General features: G+C 40.7%; 3 protein-coding genes across 3 annotated transcripts; 2 read left to right on the forward strand and 1 right to left on the reverse strand.

Moving 5' to 3' along the window:
- Positions 1 to 562: 562 nt before the first annotated feature.
- On the forward strand, positions 563 to 3,316 carry irx4b (iroquois homeobox 4b). The gene is made up of 5 exons (XM_074613937.1): positions 563 to 783; positions 1,370 to 1,476; positions 1,820 to 1,976; positions 2,218 to 2,371; positions 2,473 to 3,316. The coding sequence occupies exons 1-5, from the start codon at positions 598 to 600 to the stop codon at positions 3,030 to 3,032; spliced, it is 1,164 nt and encodes a 387-aa protein (XP_074470038.1). The 5' UTR covers positions 563 to 597; the 3' UTR covers positions 3,033 to 3,316.
- Positions 3,317 to 9,627: 6,311 nt separating this feature from the next.
- ndufs6 (NADH:ubiquinone oxidoreductase subunit S6) lies at positions 9,628 to 12,377 on the reverse strand. The gene is made up of 4 exons (XM_074613795.1): positions 12,207 to 12,377; positions 11,327 to 11,380; positions 10,224 to 10,346; positions 9,628 to 9,765 (listed from the first exon to the last, which is right to left on the reverse strand). The coding sequence occupies exons 1-4, from the start codon at positions 12,348 to 12,350 to the stop codon at positions 9,697 to 9,699; spliced, it is 390 nt and encodes a 129-aa protein (XP_074469896.1). The 5' UTR covers positions 12,351 to 12,377; the 3' UTR covers positions 9,628 to 9,696.
- A 2,061-nt stretch (positions 12,378 to 14,438) lies between these two features.
- mrpl36 (mitochondrial ribosomal protein L36) lies at positions 14,439 to 14,822 on the forward strand. Its single transcript, XM_074614346.1, has one exon. The coding sequence runs from the start codon at positions 14,439 to 14,441 to the stop codon at positions 14,820 to 14,822; it is 384 nt and encodes a 127-aa protein (XP_074470447.1).
- Positions 14,823 to 16,519: the final 1,697 nt, after the last annotated feature.

The following is a 16,519-nucleotide window of genomic DNA, read 5'->3' on the forward strand; positions in this document are numbered from 1 at the left end:
TTCTCACTTATGTAAGATATATAAGAGACTTTACACTTACTTTACACTATACATCCTATATATGCCACTTTATAGACTGCACATATGCACATATTACATTTATTTACACTATACATCCTATATATACCACTTTATAGACTGCACATATGCACATATTACATTTATTTATTGCACATACTACATTTATTTATTGACGGACTGCACACACTATATATTTTCACCCATTCACTCTGTATCTTTTATATCTCTATTATTGTTTTTATCATTTTTGTATACCTTTACCTCTCCTGTTTTTCACTCTGTTTGCTGATGTTTGCTGATGTTTGCTGATGTTTGCTGATGTTGCTGCTTTGACACCTGAATTTCCCTCTGGGGATTAATACAGGTTCATCTTATCTTATCTTAATAAAAGAAACACTAAAGAAAAACCACACTTGAAGAACTAAACTTGTACTGTTAGACTGTTTTTTGTTGCACTACTTACAACACTTTTACACTTCTTTAAAACACCTTTCATTCTCGCCGATAATGTAATATGGGACAAGTAAGGTTAATTTTTTTTTTTTTTTTTACAATTTTTTCTTGCCAAAGTTTCTGATGACCTCCAGCTCTCTGGCCGGTTGTCTGGAGTCGGGTACGCCTCCGTCTCACCCGGTCACACTGCGCTCTCCAGGCCACCAGCTCACCTCTTCCACCGGCATTGGAGTCTACAGCGGAACTTATCCAAAGAGCCAAGGTTACTATAACACCTGCTCCAGCGACGCCACCGCTCTCTACCCCAGAGTGAGTTCCACACTTCACTTCTACTTCATTATCACCATCATTTTGCCTTTATTTAAAAAAATGCATAATTGTGCATACTGATATTGGGAGGAAAGAAAGGTTGAAAAAGAGACCCTGTAATTTTTTTTTAAGATTTTCTAGAATGATGTGGAAATATTATTCTTAAAAAAATAAATAAAAGTAAACAAGGTAAAATCAGGCTAAAGTCACTTTTATTATAAGACTTAATCAATGTAAAATGTTTTGATTAAGCATATGAATGACATTTGAAAACACATTTTTTTTAGGATAGCATTCCTATAAGTAGAAGGGTATAAATATATGTATGTACACATCCGTTTCTGGACGCATGTGTACATTTATACACATTTATGTATATTTTTTTATGAACTTGTCCTACCATTTTACCACTTCTATTATTATTGATATGTTCTGTGATGTTCTGTTTTAACAGTTACCATATCTTTTACTTTATTTATCTGCTTTTATTGTCTTGTGAAGCACTTTGTAACATCTGTTTTGAGAAGCGCTATATAAATAAATGTATAATTATATATTTATATCTTTTATTTGCCAATATTTTCAGGGGCCACTAGATCCCAAAGACGGAGCTGCATCTGTGGGGACATCTCAGACTCCTGCCTACTATCCCTATGAATACGCATTTGGACAATATCCATATGACAGATATGGGTAAGTTAAAAGTTATTGCCCTTCAATTACACCATATTTTCCTCAATTCAAAACTGTAATATCTTCACTCCACTTAGGACTGCAGACTCTCTGATGAAAATATATTCCCAGTGTCTGTAGCTCGTTTGTGGTGACCTCATAGTCTTTTAATGTCTTGGCATCTTTACAAGTAGTACAATGTATTTTATGGTATGGGCTCTCTCCCAAGACATCATTAATATATGATTTAAAGTCAATCGTTAGTCATAAATGAGGGAGGCCTTTCTTTATAGCAAAAGTAATTTATGTATTTTTGGTATATGACATAGCTAAATATGATTTGGATCGTCACCATTTGGCTCAGGTATTCCTGCTCTGACGGCGCTTCCCGTCGTAAAAATGCCACCCGAGAGACCACGAGCACCCTGAAGGCTTGGCTGCAGGAACACCAGAAGAATCCCTACCCCACAAAGGGAGAGAAGATAATGCTCGCCATCATCACCAGGATGACCCTTACACAGGTATAGCTCTTAGTCAAATATTATAGATTTAAAGGGCAAAATTTACTTTAGCCCGATAATCTTGTTTTCCCATCAATCCGTTTCCAGTAGTAGTGTTAATTGATTTTCCCTGTGTTTGCTTTACTTATTTCACACTTCCTCATACTTTTGCTCCTTCCTTCCCTGTCTTTTCTTCACTCCTGTCCTATCCATATGGTTTTACGATCCTCTCTGACCTGCATTCCCTCCCTCCCTCCCTCAGGTGTCTACATGGTTTGCCAATGCACGCAGGAGGCTGAAGAAGGAGAACAAGGTGACGTGGTCACCGCGGGCTTGTAAGAGCTCTGACGATCGGGGCTGTGATGATGACAGTGACGAAGCTGAGAAGCCACTTAAAAATGACAAAGACCTTCCTGGTAAGTATCGGGCCTAAACCGGTCAGCGCTTTTAGCTTGTTTTGCTTAAAATTAACCAGCATGCATAGACTCAGTGTTATCTGTATGATTCATTATTGCAGATCAACAGTGTGCAGACCTGCAGAGTGACCTTGAGGACTTCGACCTGCTGGAGTCAGATGGTTCCGACTGTGAACCGAAGCCACAGTTTCTAACTGAGGACAATGACGCAAACACAGACCTCCCACACGGGCATCTCACACACAACCCAGACCCGCTGCACGGAAAAGAGAGATTGTCTCCAGACTGCCCCAAACTCACGCCGGTCCAACAGCAAAACCACACCTTCTATCCTAATTCAGACCCTCGAAGCACAGACAGCAAGCCGAAAATTTGGTCCATCGCTCACACCGCTGTGTCTCTGCAGCCAGAGTACCCTCCCTGCATGCTGTCGTCGACCGGGTCCTCCTCTCCTGGGTATCCATCAAATATGGCGCTAACCAAGGCAGACAGGGAACAGGAGTCGCCAGTCGCCACGCTCAGAGAATGGGTGGATGGAGTTTTCCATGGTCCTCCTTTCCAACAACTGCCCAAACCAGCAGAGGTGTGGAAAGGCTTAAATGATGCCGTGGTAGACAGCAGACAGTCCTTTGAACTTGTTCGGTCTACGTCATCGTTGTAGTCCAACCAACGCATCGTCAACGGAATATAATAAGACTGCTGGACTTAAAAGAAAAAGTCTATATTTTGTTGTTGTGACTTGACCAATTGACCGTTCGCAAAGCGCCAACCCCCTTAGTTACTGTTGCTACGCCTATCAAGCTTTCCATTCTCGCACAGCACATATGCAGTTTACAATGATAACAGTGGCACTCAAAAATTATTTTTTGTAATTGTAAATTTTTGTAAACAATGGGTCCTTGATTCCAGACAGAAGTAGACAAATTCAGGCTTCTCTTATCTAGCCAACAACCATTCATTTTGACGTCCAAAATGACAACTGTTGGTGGCAGATTTCATTAGCTGCTTCCAATTTAAGCTAATGTTAACGCCATATTACGTAGAAAACCTAGCCGACTTTCTAATGTTTCTTGCAAAAGGGGTCTTAAAGGGGACCTACTGTGCTTTCTCCCTTCCCTTTAGTGTGTTATATATTATTTTGTGCATGTAAAAGGTCTGCAAAGTTACAAAGCCCAAACTCCACGCCAAAAGGAGTTACTCTTCCCCACAGAAACACTGCTCCTGAACTGCCTGAAACGCCTCGCTTGAAGTCCCGCCTTTTTTCCATAATGTGGTGATGTCACCAAGTAACACATTTGCGTAGTTTGGCACACCCTCAAATAAAGCTGGTTAGAGCAGAGCTGGAGCGGAGTCCGAAGAGTTTGGTTCGGTTGACCAATCACAACAGTGGGCCAGCTGACCAATCAGAAAAATACAAGTACGAACCTGAAAATAAGCATAATAGGTCCATTTTAATTGTGCACTTGTTGGTTACATATGTGATACTGTGCTAAAAGACTGAGGCTAAAGCATCATGTCACGGGCAAAAAGTGTGCATATCCCGATCAGTCGATGATCCATATAGAAGACATGCAGGCTTTTAGAATGAGGACTAGCCAATGCATCTGGCAAATGTAACGCTATCTCAGGTAACATTGCTGGAGTGTAAACCTCCCCAAATCCAGTAAAGAGCTGCTAACGTTAGCCAAAATGGATGGATGTACTAGTCGTGTAACGAAACATTGTAACCGCACAAATAATGTAGTTAACGCTAGTCAACGTATTCTCATACAACGGTTTGTATGATATCTTATGAAAAAGTTAGTTAGGTTTAGAAAAAGATCGATTTGGTTAAGTTTAGGCAACAAAACTACTTAGTTAGGTTTAGGAAAAGATCAAGGTTTGGCTTCAAATAACTCCGGAAGTGGTATTACTTAAGTACTGAACTTAATTGACAAATACATGAATGTTGAATTCTGGTTTCACACGAATGCTGGTCTATTGGGTGAAAGTCCGATATTGTTTTGACTCGCCCATCCACGCCGACCTCCTACCTATGGGCGTTTGCCACTATTTATATTTCCTGGTTCACGATTACGATAATTACACACAAATTGATTTTGTGGGATATTCACAAATTACAGTGCTTTACTTTTCATAGGTATAGCTACGAACGGCGTATGAGCAGCCTGCGCTAGTAAATGGTGTGCTCCTTGGCTTTGGAAGTAATGCTTGGTAACTGCGGGTAGTGAGCTAGTTAGCCAGACATTCTAATGATCGCAGCTTACGTTAGAGCAAACAAACATTGTTTAATCTATTTCTTAAACTTTTGCTCTGGTGTTTTTGATTTTGGAAAAGTTCGTAAAACACGACACCACCCTCTTTAAAGGCAGTGTATCGCTCTTACTGCGGCCCCATGTACATGTGGAGAAATCCAAAGTTTGACAGACCTGGTTTGCCCCAGTTACGGTTGCTAAGCTATGATTGGACGATTGTTGTTCGGGGTTGGGGTTTTGCGAACGGTCAATTAACAATGTATGATCCTATTTTGGCATTTTGACAGGCCCTAACTCTCTTTCAACTCACAAACTCTCATGGGCCCATCAATGGTCAAAAATGTCTTCGAGCTTCGTGTCACCACACACGTTCCTGCAGCAAGGTTGTTCACACACATGAAAAATATACAATATTGTACACTTGCACTATAGCCTGCACATGCACTGAGTCACAAAAATAAAAGGTGTATTCCGTAGAATGGCAAAGTTCTCTGATTGTACCTTTACATTAACTGTGTGGTATCAGTTAAGATGATGTAAATCCTGTTCGTGAATAGTGGAATATACCTCCGCAGGCTTTGGATATGTGTGTGTGTGTGTGCAAGTGTTTGTGTGCATGTGTGTGTGTTTTGAGGGAGCGAAAGGGGGGAAGTGGGCGGTATTCAGCCGTGACTAATGGAAACACACAGAGGAGGGTGCTGCTAAATTGTTAAATCGATGCCACTTCCACCTCGGCTCCAGATATAGCTGCAATCAGCGATGCGTCCCTTTTCATTAGGCGGCTTTTGACTTTGTCAACCTGGGACTGCAAGAAAATCCGCCACGCGCAAAATGCTTCATAAAAGGTCTTAAGTAATTTTAAGTAAGTGTCACATCTTTATCCACTTCGGTGAGTATTTGATACAACCAATAAAAAGAAACGTCGTTGAACTAAACGGAGCATCATTAGGCCTAAATGTTTGATACAAAATACATTTCCATCAAATACAGCCATTCAAAACTTCAATTATTAAAGAAAACTTCTCAAATTTAGCACTGAAAAACATTTAACACTTCCTATAACAAAGCATAACAAGAAACAGTGAGAAGTTGTTGTTTTTCTTCACCCCCCATCTTTCTGCTCCTGTTTTCGATTTAGGAACAGTGATAAAGTATTTATCAGAACAGAGGAGGGATCTTCCTGGGCTTTGTATGGAATTAACCATTTCGGATTAAATAATTCAGGATGAATTCAACCGAGAATTTCATTCTGTTTCTGCCTCATAAATAAGTAAGATTTAGGATGATAAATAATGACATCTGACTTCTTATTTCTGTAAAGTTTTCTTTCTTCCACTCCGCTGTCCGACAGGATCTCATTGTGGTTGGCTGCTGCAAATATATTTTTTTTATGTTTTTGCTCAGGTTCTTTCTCCTTTTTTTTTGATATCTAGGTTTAATGTACTAGATATTATACAATTTAGTTTGCTTTTTAAAAATCTTGAGGTGGATTTGACAACAAAGGAGGAGGTGGTGGTGGTGTCATGAAGGATATAGAATGGCAGTCAGATAAGAGGTCGACCCGGCGCTGAGTGGGGTTAAGAGATATGAGTTCTCACCTCTAGCTGGTTGAGACATGAGTCGTCTCTTGGGTGCAGAGCACTGGGGGAACTGCAGAAGTACATACAGAATACATACTGTATATACACAGCAATTTAATATTGAGCATAAATCCCACCTGACTTTGATTCAGAAAGTTTAAAAAAAAGGGCCACATCCACTTGTTTTCAGTGTTAACTAAGATTTATTTTGGAATTCCTTTTCTGTTTTTTCAAAATAATGGCATTTGTTTCAAGAGAATCCCAAATCTGTAAGGCTGTTTTGTACAATAATGCGAGCAATTTTCATTTAAAAGTTTTTCATTTAATCAATAATCAACTAAAATGATTTGTTTAGATTTCCATTTCCAAGTCAGCGCAAGCTTAAAAATTTACTTTAAAACTTCAATAACAGATTTTTTGGCCACTCCGGGGCAGCTGAAACAAGCTGTGACCGCAACACTATCATATTTTAAGTTGATTTGGTGAACTAGAAGTTTCCTATTTACACATGGAGCATCATTGTCATTAATTTGAAGCCATGCTTCAGGTCCAATATTCATTCTCTGTTTTTAGTCACAACTAACTGGCTCTTTATCTGCTAAATGCTCCATATGTTTATGTGTTAAGTGTAGAAATGGTGGTGTGAACTTTAAAATGAATGATAATGTTTAAACAAGTAGAATTATGAAGCAAAATACTGTCAAAACTTAAAATTCGATCTTTCTGGCTGGTAATTTACATTGTTTCCTTGTGAGATTTCCCCTCATCCTCCACTGAGCTATCACACGTTTTCCCCCCTTTACTCCTCCAGCACATCACCCATCTTCTCTTCTTCCTCTTTTCTTTCCCTATAACCCCACATCTCATTCTCATTCCCCATCCTCCATATCCCCCCCTCCCTCCTTCCCTCCACTCGTCTCACCTCACCTCTGTCTGCTCTCGACACACAAGCGAGCCACTCAACAGCCCGTCTGACACGAAGGCCTGCTCCCTGGGCCATATAATGTGATTAAGCCTCAGTGTGGTGCTGTACAGGTCGGGGACTGTTAGAGCCACTGTTTACTTGTCTGGCTCATACCACCGGCAGTTATTTGGCCTTTTTGTGTCTTATGGGAGAACTGAGTGGGGGTGATAGGCAAAAGACTTTTTTTCTCCACTCAGAAAAGTAATGTTTTTCTTGAATTAGTTGCTCATACGATTCACTCTGTGGCCTCTTTTTTTTTTTTTTTTCTGAATCACCTCTACTTTTAAAATTTCAGATGGAATATCTGCACAGGAAGTATTGACAACTTCAAATTACTCTGCACCCTCTGTCTGACACCTATTTCCTTTCAACACTGTCTGTGCCTCTGTCGCGTACTCAAACACACACACACCCTGGCATACATATACACACAGTTCTAAGTCTCTTGCGTCTTGTCACACACACTTTGGTTTCCCGGGGCTATCAAAGTGCTGAGTGCAAACTCTCTCCTCCAAAAACTGTCACATGTCGCCAGAGGTGTCTCGCTCCCCGCGGTAACCCTCTGAGCTCCTGGCACAAGTACAAGTCATTATTTCCATGGTAAAGGTCAGAAGCTCTGTCACCTGACTCTAAAGTGGAGCTGAGTGGAGTTGCCCCGAGACAATGGCCAAAGGTCAGTTTTCTGTTTTGCCTCTCATACAGTAAGTGTGGATATGAAGAGGACGGGCTGCTCCCAGATCTGCCTACGAGCCCCTTTTGGTCACAGTGGCTTCTAGACATGCAGGTTCAGATAATTGGCTGCAGGGAGCTTCATAATGAGCCTGAGGGTCTGTAATATGACACATCTTCAAGGCGGAATATTTTAATAGGGCAATTACAGCGACGAGGAGGATGTTTTGCGTGGAGTGAGTGATTGTTGTGGAGGGGCGCTGTGTGTGTTAAGGAATTCAATGGCATTTAACTCCATTATCTATTGTGTGGCTCAGCAGTGAGGAGATTTTCAATATGATTACAGTCTTATTTGAGCTTATCTTGGTCTGACCCAACAGTGCGAGGTCACATTATGCCTAAGAGTTGTATTTGCAATTATTACTTAATATTATGCTGAAAGAAAGTGGATAACTGACTGTAGCCATAAACCCCCCTGTGGTGATTTGACAGTTTAAGGTTGAAACGATGAATGAGTCTTTGCGCAAATTGGTTGAATCCAACTTCATAATCTGGAGTTACTTGACGTATATGATGTTAAAGGATATTTTATTATGCCGGCTGGTGCATTTAAGAGCGGTGAATAATTAAACAGTGCGGTTAAATCCAGCACAAAAACACAGCGCTGTTTAATTCAGCACAATTCATATGCTCAGTTTCATCTGAAGATTTTGCCCCCGGCAATGCCTCTAACTCAACCAACCACTCAGACTTACCAACCGCAAGACCAACCAGTCAGCTCTCTGACACTGACCCGGCTCGCCTGCCTCATTTTAACAATACACCTCTCTCCCCTTCAATCATCCAAAGTGGTCTGACTATAGATGAGGTTAACTACAGCATAAGCCTCACTTCCAGGAGTCACCGGGGCCAATTATATCAGCCTGACTACTCTTCCCAACCTGAGCTCTACGGTGTGGAAAATGCAGTTCCACTGGCTGCATCACTGGGGACAGAACAGGCTAGTGCTGTCTGGAGCCTGAGCCAAGCGCGGGCCAATTTGGCATGCAGAGGTCTATGGAGAATAAGCCCGATGAAATATATATATGATCTTCTTCAAACATGTATTGTTCCGCGCTACTGTGTCTTATCAGGCTGGCTCCCTTCTGATGTCCTCCAGGCTTGGCAGCGCGAGACTCTACATCGCAGATTGTGTGGGGCCGATGCACAAGGAATGCTAAGGTTGGGCTCTTTACGGTAAACAGTAGAGATGAGACATAGCTTTCCTGCTTGTTGATAAAGGAGCGTTAAAAGCACTGCAATCACACAGAATCAGTTATTCATGTCCTCCAAGACGCAGGAAAGAAAATAAATCCTATACTCATGCAGATTACAACGGAGCACATTTTTAAGGTGCAGTGCAACTTTCATCAGCTCTGATTATAGTTCAGACGTAATACAGTTTTATTGCACAAAACCCTTTATATAAAGAAATAGTTTTGGTTTGTGCAATATAAAAAAAATGTCTAAAACTTGGCATTTGTTTCTGTACATAACTGCCTCTCTGTCTTTGTACTAGCAGACCAAACACATCTGCAGGACACTGCTGACCTCTGCCTGTCACAGGAGGAACTACATTCAGCAATATAATGAAACCAGTATCCCAAAGTTACACTACTAAACAAGATATTCCCTTAAAAAGATGGATGCATAGTGCACGTACAGTACTATGTAGTTATAAACTACAGATGTGTTGCAACATTGATTTCCAACAGTCTTCATTAAGAAGAATGCACTCTCATACAGACAGTCAGACAACATATAATTTATTAACCAATATGGCAATTTATACAGAGAAGCAGAGACAGGGGAAAAGTTTCAGTGATGATGAATCTGCTTGAACTGTAATCCACAGTAGCCACACGTGCCCACTTTTGTCTCTTTATCCTGGAGAAAGAGAGACAAAAAATGACAGTTAGTATCTATAATTTGGGACATTTGCATAATCTGCTGTAAAGATGATTATAGGAATACTCAAACAAACAGAACTATCATATAAAAAACATTTTCAACACATCTTGTTTCCTTAATCTCTGTATTGGCATTTTCTGAGAGTAATACGGCTTGGATTCAAGGGGGTTCATGCATTTGACTGGATCTTGTAACTGGATCTCAAGTATCCCAATTAAATAAATACAAGTAAACCTAAGGAGGATGTGCCACAGTAAGCCACATAAACACTTTAATTTGATTCACAGTACTAACCAAAGTATTGGCTGCTGGTAAAGAAATGGTAAATAGCCCATATGACACACAATGACCTATAAAAGCACTGGTTGGATTTATCAGATTTTGTCAAAATGGACAAAATGGACAAAATGGACCACTTCAAATTAGGCTCTTACCAGGTTGATGTAGACCTTGGGATGACCCAGGGCTCCTCCACCTCCATCACAGGACACCACTCTGGCCGCAATGTCAGTCACTGGCTCCTCTGCCACCAGTTTGATGGCAAAGTTCGTATTCACCTTGACACAAAGAGTGTGATTTCTGTCATTACTGGCTGCGTAAAACTAGGTTTATATGCCACACAAAGGCTTAAGAAACATTACACACAGTGAGATTGTATTGGTGTGCATAACTGATGTTTTGATTATGATAGCTATCCAGCCAGTCATTGTGCTGGCATAAACCCAGTTATTAAATGGGTAGTGAGTAGTGAGCATGGAAAGTTTTCAATATATAATGATTTTAAAAAATGTGTGCTTCATTGAATATGTGTGGTAATGTGTACTAGTTTGAGCATATGGTGACAAGGGGAACAGAATTAAATTTGAGATTAAAGGTCCCATATCGTGCCCATTTTCAAGTTCATACTTGTATTTTGTGTTTCTACTAGAACATGTTTACATGCTGTAATGTTCAAAAAACCCTTTATTTTCCTCATACCGTCTGCCTGAATATACCTGTATTTACCCTCCGTCTGAAACGCTCCGTTTTAGTGCATTTCAACGGAATTGCAACTGAATTGCGTTGCTAGGCAACAGCTGGGGTCCATGTTTACTTCCTGTCAGCTGATGTCATTCACATACACTGCAACAGGAAATAAACTGGGACACATTTAGAATGTTTACGTTACGAACCGTGTAATGGTCTAAATATTGTATATTGGTGACATCACAAATGGACAGAAATCCTAAAGGCTTGTTTCAAACGCACAATTTCTGAACACGGGCTGTTTGTATTTCTCCGTATATTGGGAGTTTTGATAGTTTAACAGTATTTATATAGCACTTAAACCTGCTTTATAATATAAATGACATGACAATTTTACTTTTTACAATATGGGACCTTTAAGATATTTGACAAGATTTAAGGTATTGGCAGTCTCGTTTCATATTTCTAACGTTACTATACCTCCAACAACAAACCTAGATTTGGTCAGAGGTTACATATAAATGAGCTGCTGTCTGAGCTTTATTACGCTTGTCTGTCAGTCACTTCTTACCTCTTTCTGTCTGCCAACGAATCGGGCTCTCCTGGGATCATTTTCATCATACACCTGAGAGGAAAAACACTCATGTTATGAACTGGAGTAAAAGGCAACAGTTAGCGCATAACGTTAATCCTTTTTTTGCTACTGCCCAGCCAACATGGTTATTTGGGCCCCACGTGGGTTATGCTGGGGGTACCTGGGTACCAAGTGGGTACCAAGTGGGTATGGGCCCAAAATGGGCATCTTATCTGGGGCCCACTTGGATCAACTAAGTAGGTCCCACATGAGCTCCCCAAGTGGGTTCTAGGTGGGTCACTAATGGGGAAATTAGTGCATGGGCTCAGAATGGTCAACTAAGTTGGTCCCACATGGGCCCCCCATGTGGGCTACCTGTGTGGGTCCTAGTTGGGTCACTAATGGGTAATTAGTGCATGGGGCCAACATGGAAACTGTGGACAAACCCACTTACAACCCATCTTTCAGGCCATGTAGTTCCCACATAGAACTTAAACCTGGGGCCGAGATGGGTTTTGGTTTATGTTGCCCAGATGGGGCCCATATAACACCCAGTGTACTCCTGCAGGAAACCCACAAGGGCAATTGTTTATGGAACCCATGGACAATCCCATATAGGGCCCATTTTCAGCCCATTTACTACCCACATGGGCCCCACATACAGATGTTGGCTGGGTGATTTGGAGGTCTGTTTTGGGGCTCTACAAACAAAAACATCTGTTGACACACTGGATATCAGCCGTGATCCAGTCATCCTGGATGGCTGTCCGATAATGGACCTAGTAGCGTTAGCTGCACTGATGCAAGGCTAAGCTAAAAAGCTTTAAGGACGCTGACGTAAGAATCAAAGAGAGAAACAACACTTGTTAAGCTTTACCTGTCCGGTGTGAGTAATGGCCTCGCCGGTACTGGACACCTCTACGCTGTAGCGGTGAGCAGGTACAGCAGAAAGCCTCAGAGGTGAAACCAGCAGCTTAGCATGTTTACTGAAGGACAGAACTCTACCCGCTGCGGCCGCCATGGTTACTACTGACTGTTACCCAAGGTGCCTTGCAGGGTAAGGATGGGAATTTCGGCTCTTTTTAGTGAGCCAGATCATTTGGCTCAGCTCACCAAGACGAGCCGGATCTTTAAGCTCCCAAACGGCTCTTAATTTTACCACTTATGCCTTTTATAATTCAGCCAAATTTAGCTTTAGCTGTTTTGACCTATGATTAGTAAGTGTGCACATATATCACTTAAATTATTCAATATAATTATACTAAACCTTATAATTCCCAGAATACCATAATTTGACATGCTGCTTCGTTTCCGACTGTCACTCATCTTGTCTGCTATTCGCGCACCACACTCCTCTCTCTCTTTCTCTCCTGCTCTGTACCTGTAGATCGTCAGCGCGCCATGCACCCCCGCTCCTCCCTGCTTGATGGTATGATCCTCGTCTGTCATCACCTGATTGATCGCATGGACGTCATTAACACAACATTCACTTCTCTGGCGCGGAGAAGATCGTCATATCATTCTGCCTTGAATTAATAATAATTAACGTCTCTCGGACGGGAGCCGGCTCTTATCGTCACTTAAAAGAGCCGGCTCTTTGAACCGGCTCGTTCGGGACGACACATTACTTTGCAGGGAGCAATTTTGTATTTTAATAATACCCTGAATTTTGCCTGTCAGGTTCAAAACACTTTTATATTGTGCTTTTCATATGTCTTCATAGACTTCAAATTCAGGTTTATATTATATAATATAACAAGTAAGACTACGCCATTTGGGATTTTGGCTCTGGCGAGATTTGGCCAAGCCAGAGGAGGGAAACTGACTAACTGACAGGCTAAACTGAGGGCAGGGAAATACACAATACACTATCGCAAACCGGAAGCAGTTACATGATCCTCACAAGCAAGAACAACATCACGGTCGCAACAAAACGCGACATTCAGGGACTTTCTCCCTGTTTTAAACCTCCAAGGGACTCCTTAAAGGTTTGTTTACGTTCTTTGATTTTATGATGAGACTGTATCATGTCGGGGGACTGATATGTGGGCTATTTTTATGTCTGGCTTTGGTGTTAGCAGGTCAACTCTATGACATGCTCGTCCTCTTTAGCACAGCTGTCCTACAGTGGTGAAAACTGTTAGATATGTCACACAGGTGCATTCAAGGCACCATGTATATTTGCATTAAGTTGCTCAATGTTTTAGGAATCTGGCAGTGTAGCCTACATATGATGTCGATTTTTAAGATTCATAGAGTAAGGCTATGTGGTCAAGCACTAAATGGTTTAGGGCCAAAATACATTTCTGATCTTCTGCTATGTTCTGAACCTTCCAGACCTCTCAGGTCATCTGGATCAGGTCTGCTTATTGTCCTCAGAGTCACAACTAAACAGCAGAAGCAGCGTTCAGTTTTTATGCACCAAATATTTAAAACAAGCTCCCAGGAACCTGCAGGACCAACTCCAACTCTGAGGTCTTTTAAATCAAAGCTTAAAACTTTCCTGTTTGCTGCTGCTGCCTTTTATTAAACCAGTTAATGATCTTCTACTGCACTATAACTTTTACTCTTGTGTGTTATATTCTATTTTAGCTTCTATCCTATAGTTTTTATTTTTGAGCTTGTTTTTATTTTCTAATCTTTTTAATGTTTTTATAACTGTTTTAATTAATGTTCTTTTGCACTTTGTCGCAATATTCTTGAATGTTTATGTAAAGCACTTTGAATTGCTCTGTTGCTGAAATGTGCTATACAGATAAAGCTGCCTTGCCTTGCCTAAATATTGACTCTACAGTATTGACACCTAGGGTATTCGTATTGATAATGGGTATGATTACTTTTGCTTTTATGAAATAGTTATCTTGTGGTAAATTATAGTTTGGGAAAAAAATAATATTTTGAATGTGATGGGAAAGCAAGTAAGGGATTCATTGTTTTTCTCTTTCTCTAAAATAAGTTATTTGAGAGTCCATAAAAAGACAACACTTAAAGCACATCACAACATGACATTAACCAAACCCCAGAATAATAATAATGCAGTTTTATGTCTGTTACTGTAATTACATATGAATGACCTCTCTTTGTCTCCCTCTGCAGCCTTTGTGACACCATGGCATCCCTCCTCTTGAAGCACCTGGCTTCCTCCCTGACCCGCCAAGTGGCCCAGATGAGCCGGTTAAATCTGAGCCTCTCCTCACCAGCAGCTAGCGCCTATAGATGTCTCTGCACCCTCACCACAGCTCCCCGCACACTGCTCCTGTCATCACCCAGAGTCAGCTCCATCCAGCTCCCCTCGTCTTCTGGCTCCTCTGCTCAGTGCGGACCACCTCTGTTGGGACAGTGCCAGCATCTTCCCTGTATCCAGCCCTCTGCGGGGATGAAAACCAAGTCTGCCCTGAAGAGGCGCTGCAAAGACTGTTTCATGGTTCGACGCAGGGGGCGTTTGTTTGTGTTCTGCAAGACAAATCCGAGACACAAGCAGAGGCAGGGTTAAAAAGTTGAATGATTATTGAGAAGATTGCTTTGAGATCGTGGAAATTTAGCAGAACTGTGATGCAAAAATAAATTGTTTGGCTGAAGAATGTGCATAGGTTTTTTCCATTCCTATATTCTGTTTCCCTTTTAACAGCAATGGCCCAAATTACATCATTCTTTCACAGTGAAGAAACTGAATTGTAGCTTTCTGTTAACCATCAGATTCTTTAACTTATACAACATTTGAACATGGCTAATATAAGATTAGTTTAAATTAACCTTCCAAAATTCTTGTAATACCTTTCTCTTAGTAAATAAATAAAGGCATAGTCAGTAAAGCTTTGAAATTACAGATGTATTTACAAATATTAAGAGTTTGACTTGAACTGGGAAAAAAATGCATCCATCAGTTTCTTGTCTTTGGACCATTGCACATTTAAATTATTAGTCATTGTTTAATTTTAACACATTAAAACTATCATAATTTTCATACACAGCAACACATTACACAGTAGTCATCTGATTATAGCCAAAAAATCATTCAGCAAGTTTGTCCCTCAGTTATCTAAACCATTAGAGTAATTATATTTGGATATTGGATCTAATATTTTATCACACAAACATTAGCCTATTTTATGTCAGATTCCTTTCCATCGTTCTTCCACACGAGGGAGCCAAAGTCTATGCTAAATGAATACAGGATCTAACCTGCCATATAATACCCTCAGTCACTTTGACTTCCTTTTTCTAACCACTGTAACCTATTGTAAGTTGTCCATATCACACTGTGGTTCCTACAGATCTTTTATCAGTGTTTTGACAATATTGACTCAAAAACTACAGAATTGTATGTCGAAAATTGCCTGTTATCAGGCTTACATAGTTTTGAGGTCATGTCAGAAACTAGTTGCTTATCCTAAAATCTATGGCCGCCTTTTCTATCATTGTATTATGACTGAAAGACAGAGAAAGCCCAATGCACACAAAGGTATTGACAGGCTGTAACATTCAACCTGTGCAGGCATGAAAAGCTGACTGGGTTGAAAGGTGTTTGGCAACAAACACCGAGCCTACGACTGCCACCCTGCTTGAATAGTTGTCCTAAAGGTTAATATTTAGTGATGGAGGAACAACAAAACACCTGCCTGTGTGCACTTATACTATATTATTGTATCTGTTTGTATGATCAATTTCAAGAGAGCGCACAGACAAACTGTGGCTCCAAAGATGTCGCCCTACATGCAGAAGAGATAGTGAAATATCGTAATGAAGTGCATCAGTATGTAGGATTATTCCTTTGAAAGAAATGCACCAGAGCTGACTTCCTATGACTGTAGATCAGTGAGCAACTAGTTTATATTTGCAGGTGCACAATAGAGGTTTACAATGCCAAAATAAGCACATAGATTTTTGGTGATAAACCAGTCAGCACCATGGTACAATGTAGATTGACCATCTGCAGCTTTGAGATACAACAAAGTCGTTCTAAATGAGCAGTTGCTGTTCTGCTGATCTAAAAATAAAAGACACTGTGCAGAAATTGATGGGTGGATCAAATGTAGAACTCAACTTCAAATGCATGTTGAATCTCTCTGAAGGCAAATCACCCAAAACATCTCAAACACACATTCCACAGACAGTCACAGTTCTTATCTTCTTATTAGTGTGTGTGTGTGTGTGTGTGATTGTCGCTTAGATGACTGACTAAACATTTCA

This window comes from Sebastes fasciatus, chromosome 17 (assembly GCF_043250625.1).
Source record: "Sebastes fasciatus isolate fSebFas1 chromosome 17, fSebFas1.pri, whole genome shotgun sequence".
Taxonomy (NCBI): domain Eukaryota; kingdom Metazoa; phylum Chordata; class Actinopteri; order Perciformes; family Sebastidae; genus Sebastes; species Sebastes fasciatus.

Bases quoted from the DNA above. Each gene is read 5' to 3' on its own strand.
- irx4b (XM_074613937.1), top strand. From the start codon at position 598: ATGACCTCCAGCTCTCTGGCCGGTTGTCTGGAGTCGGGTACGCCTCCG. The intron at 784-1,369 runs GTGAGTTCCACA...CAATATTTTCAG, and splicing joins CCACCGCTCTCTACCCCAGA to GGGCCACTAGATCCCAAAGA. The intron at 2,372-2,472 runs GTAAGTATCGGG...TCATTATTGCAG, and splicing joins AAATGACAAAGACCTTCCTG to ATCAACAGTGTGCAGACCTG.
- ndufs6 (XM_074613795.1), bottom strand. From the start codon at position 12,350: ATGGCGGCCGCAGCGGGTAGAGTTCTGTCCTTCAGTAAACATGCTAAG. The intron at 11,381-12,206 runs GTAAAGCTTAAC...TTTTCCTCTCAG, and splicing joins CCATTACTCACACCGGACAG to GTGTATGATGAAAATGATCC. The intron at 10,347-11,326 runs GTAAGAAGTGAC...CTTTGTGTCAAG, and splicing joins TCGTTGGCAGACAGAAAGAG to GTGAATACGAACTTTGCCAT.
- mrpl36 (XM_074614346.1), top strand. From the start codon at position 14,439: ATGGCATCCCTCCTCTTGAAGCACCTGGCTTCCTCCCTGACCCGCCAA.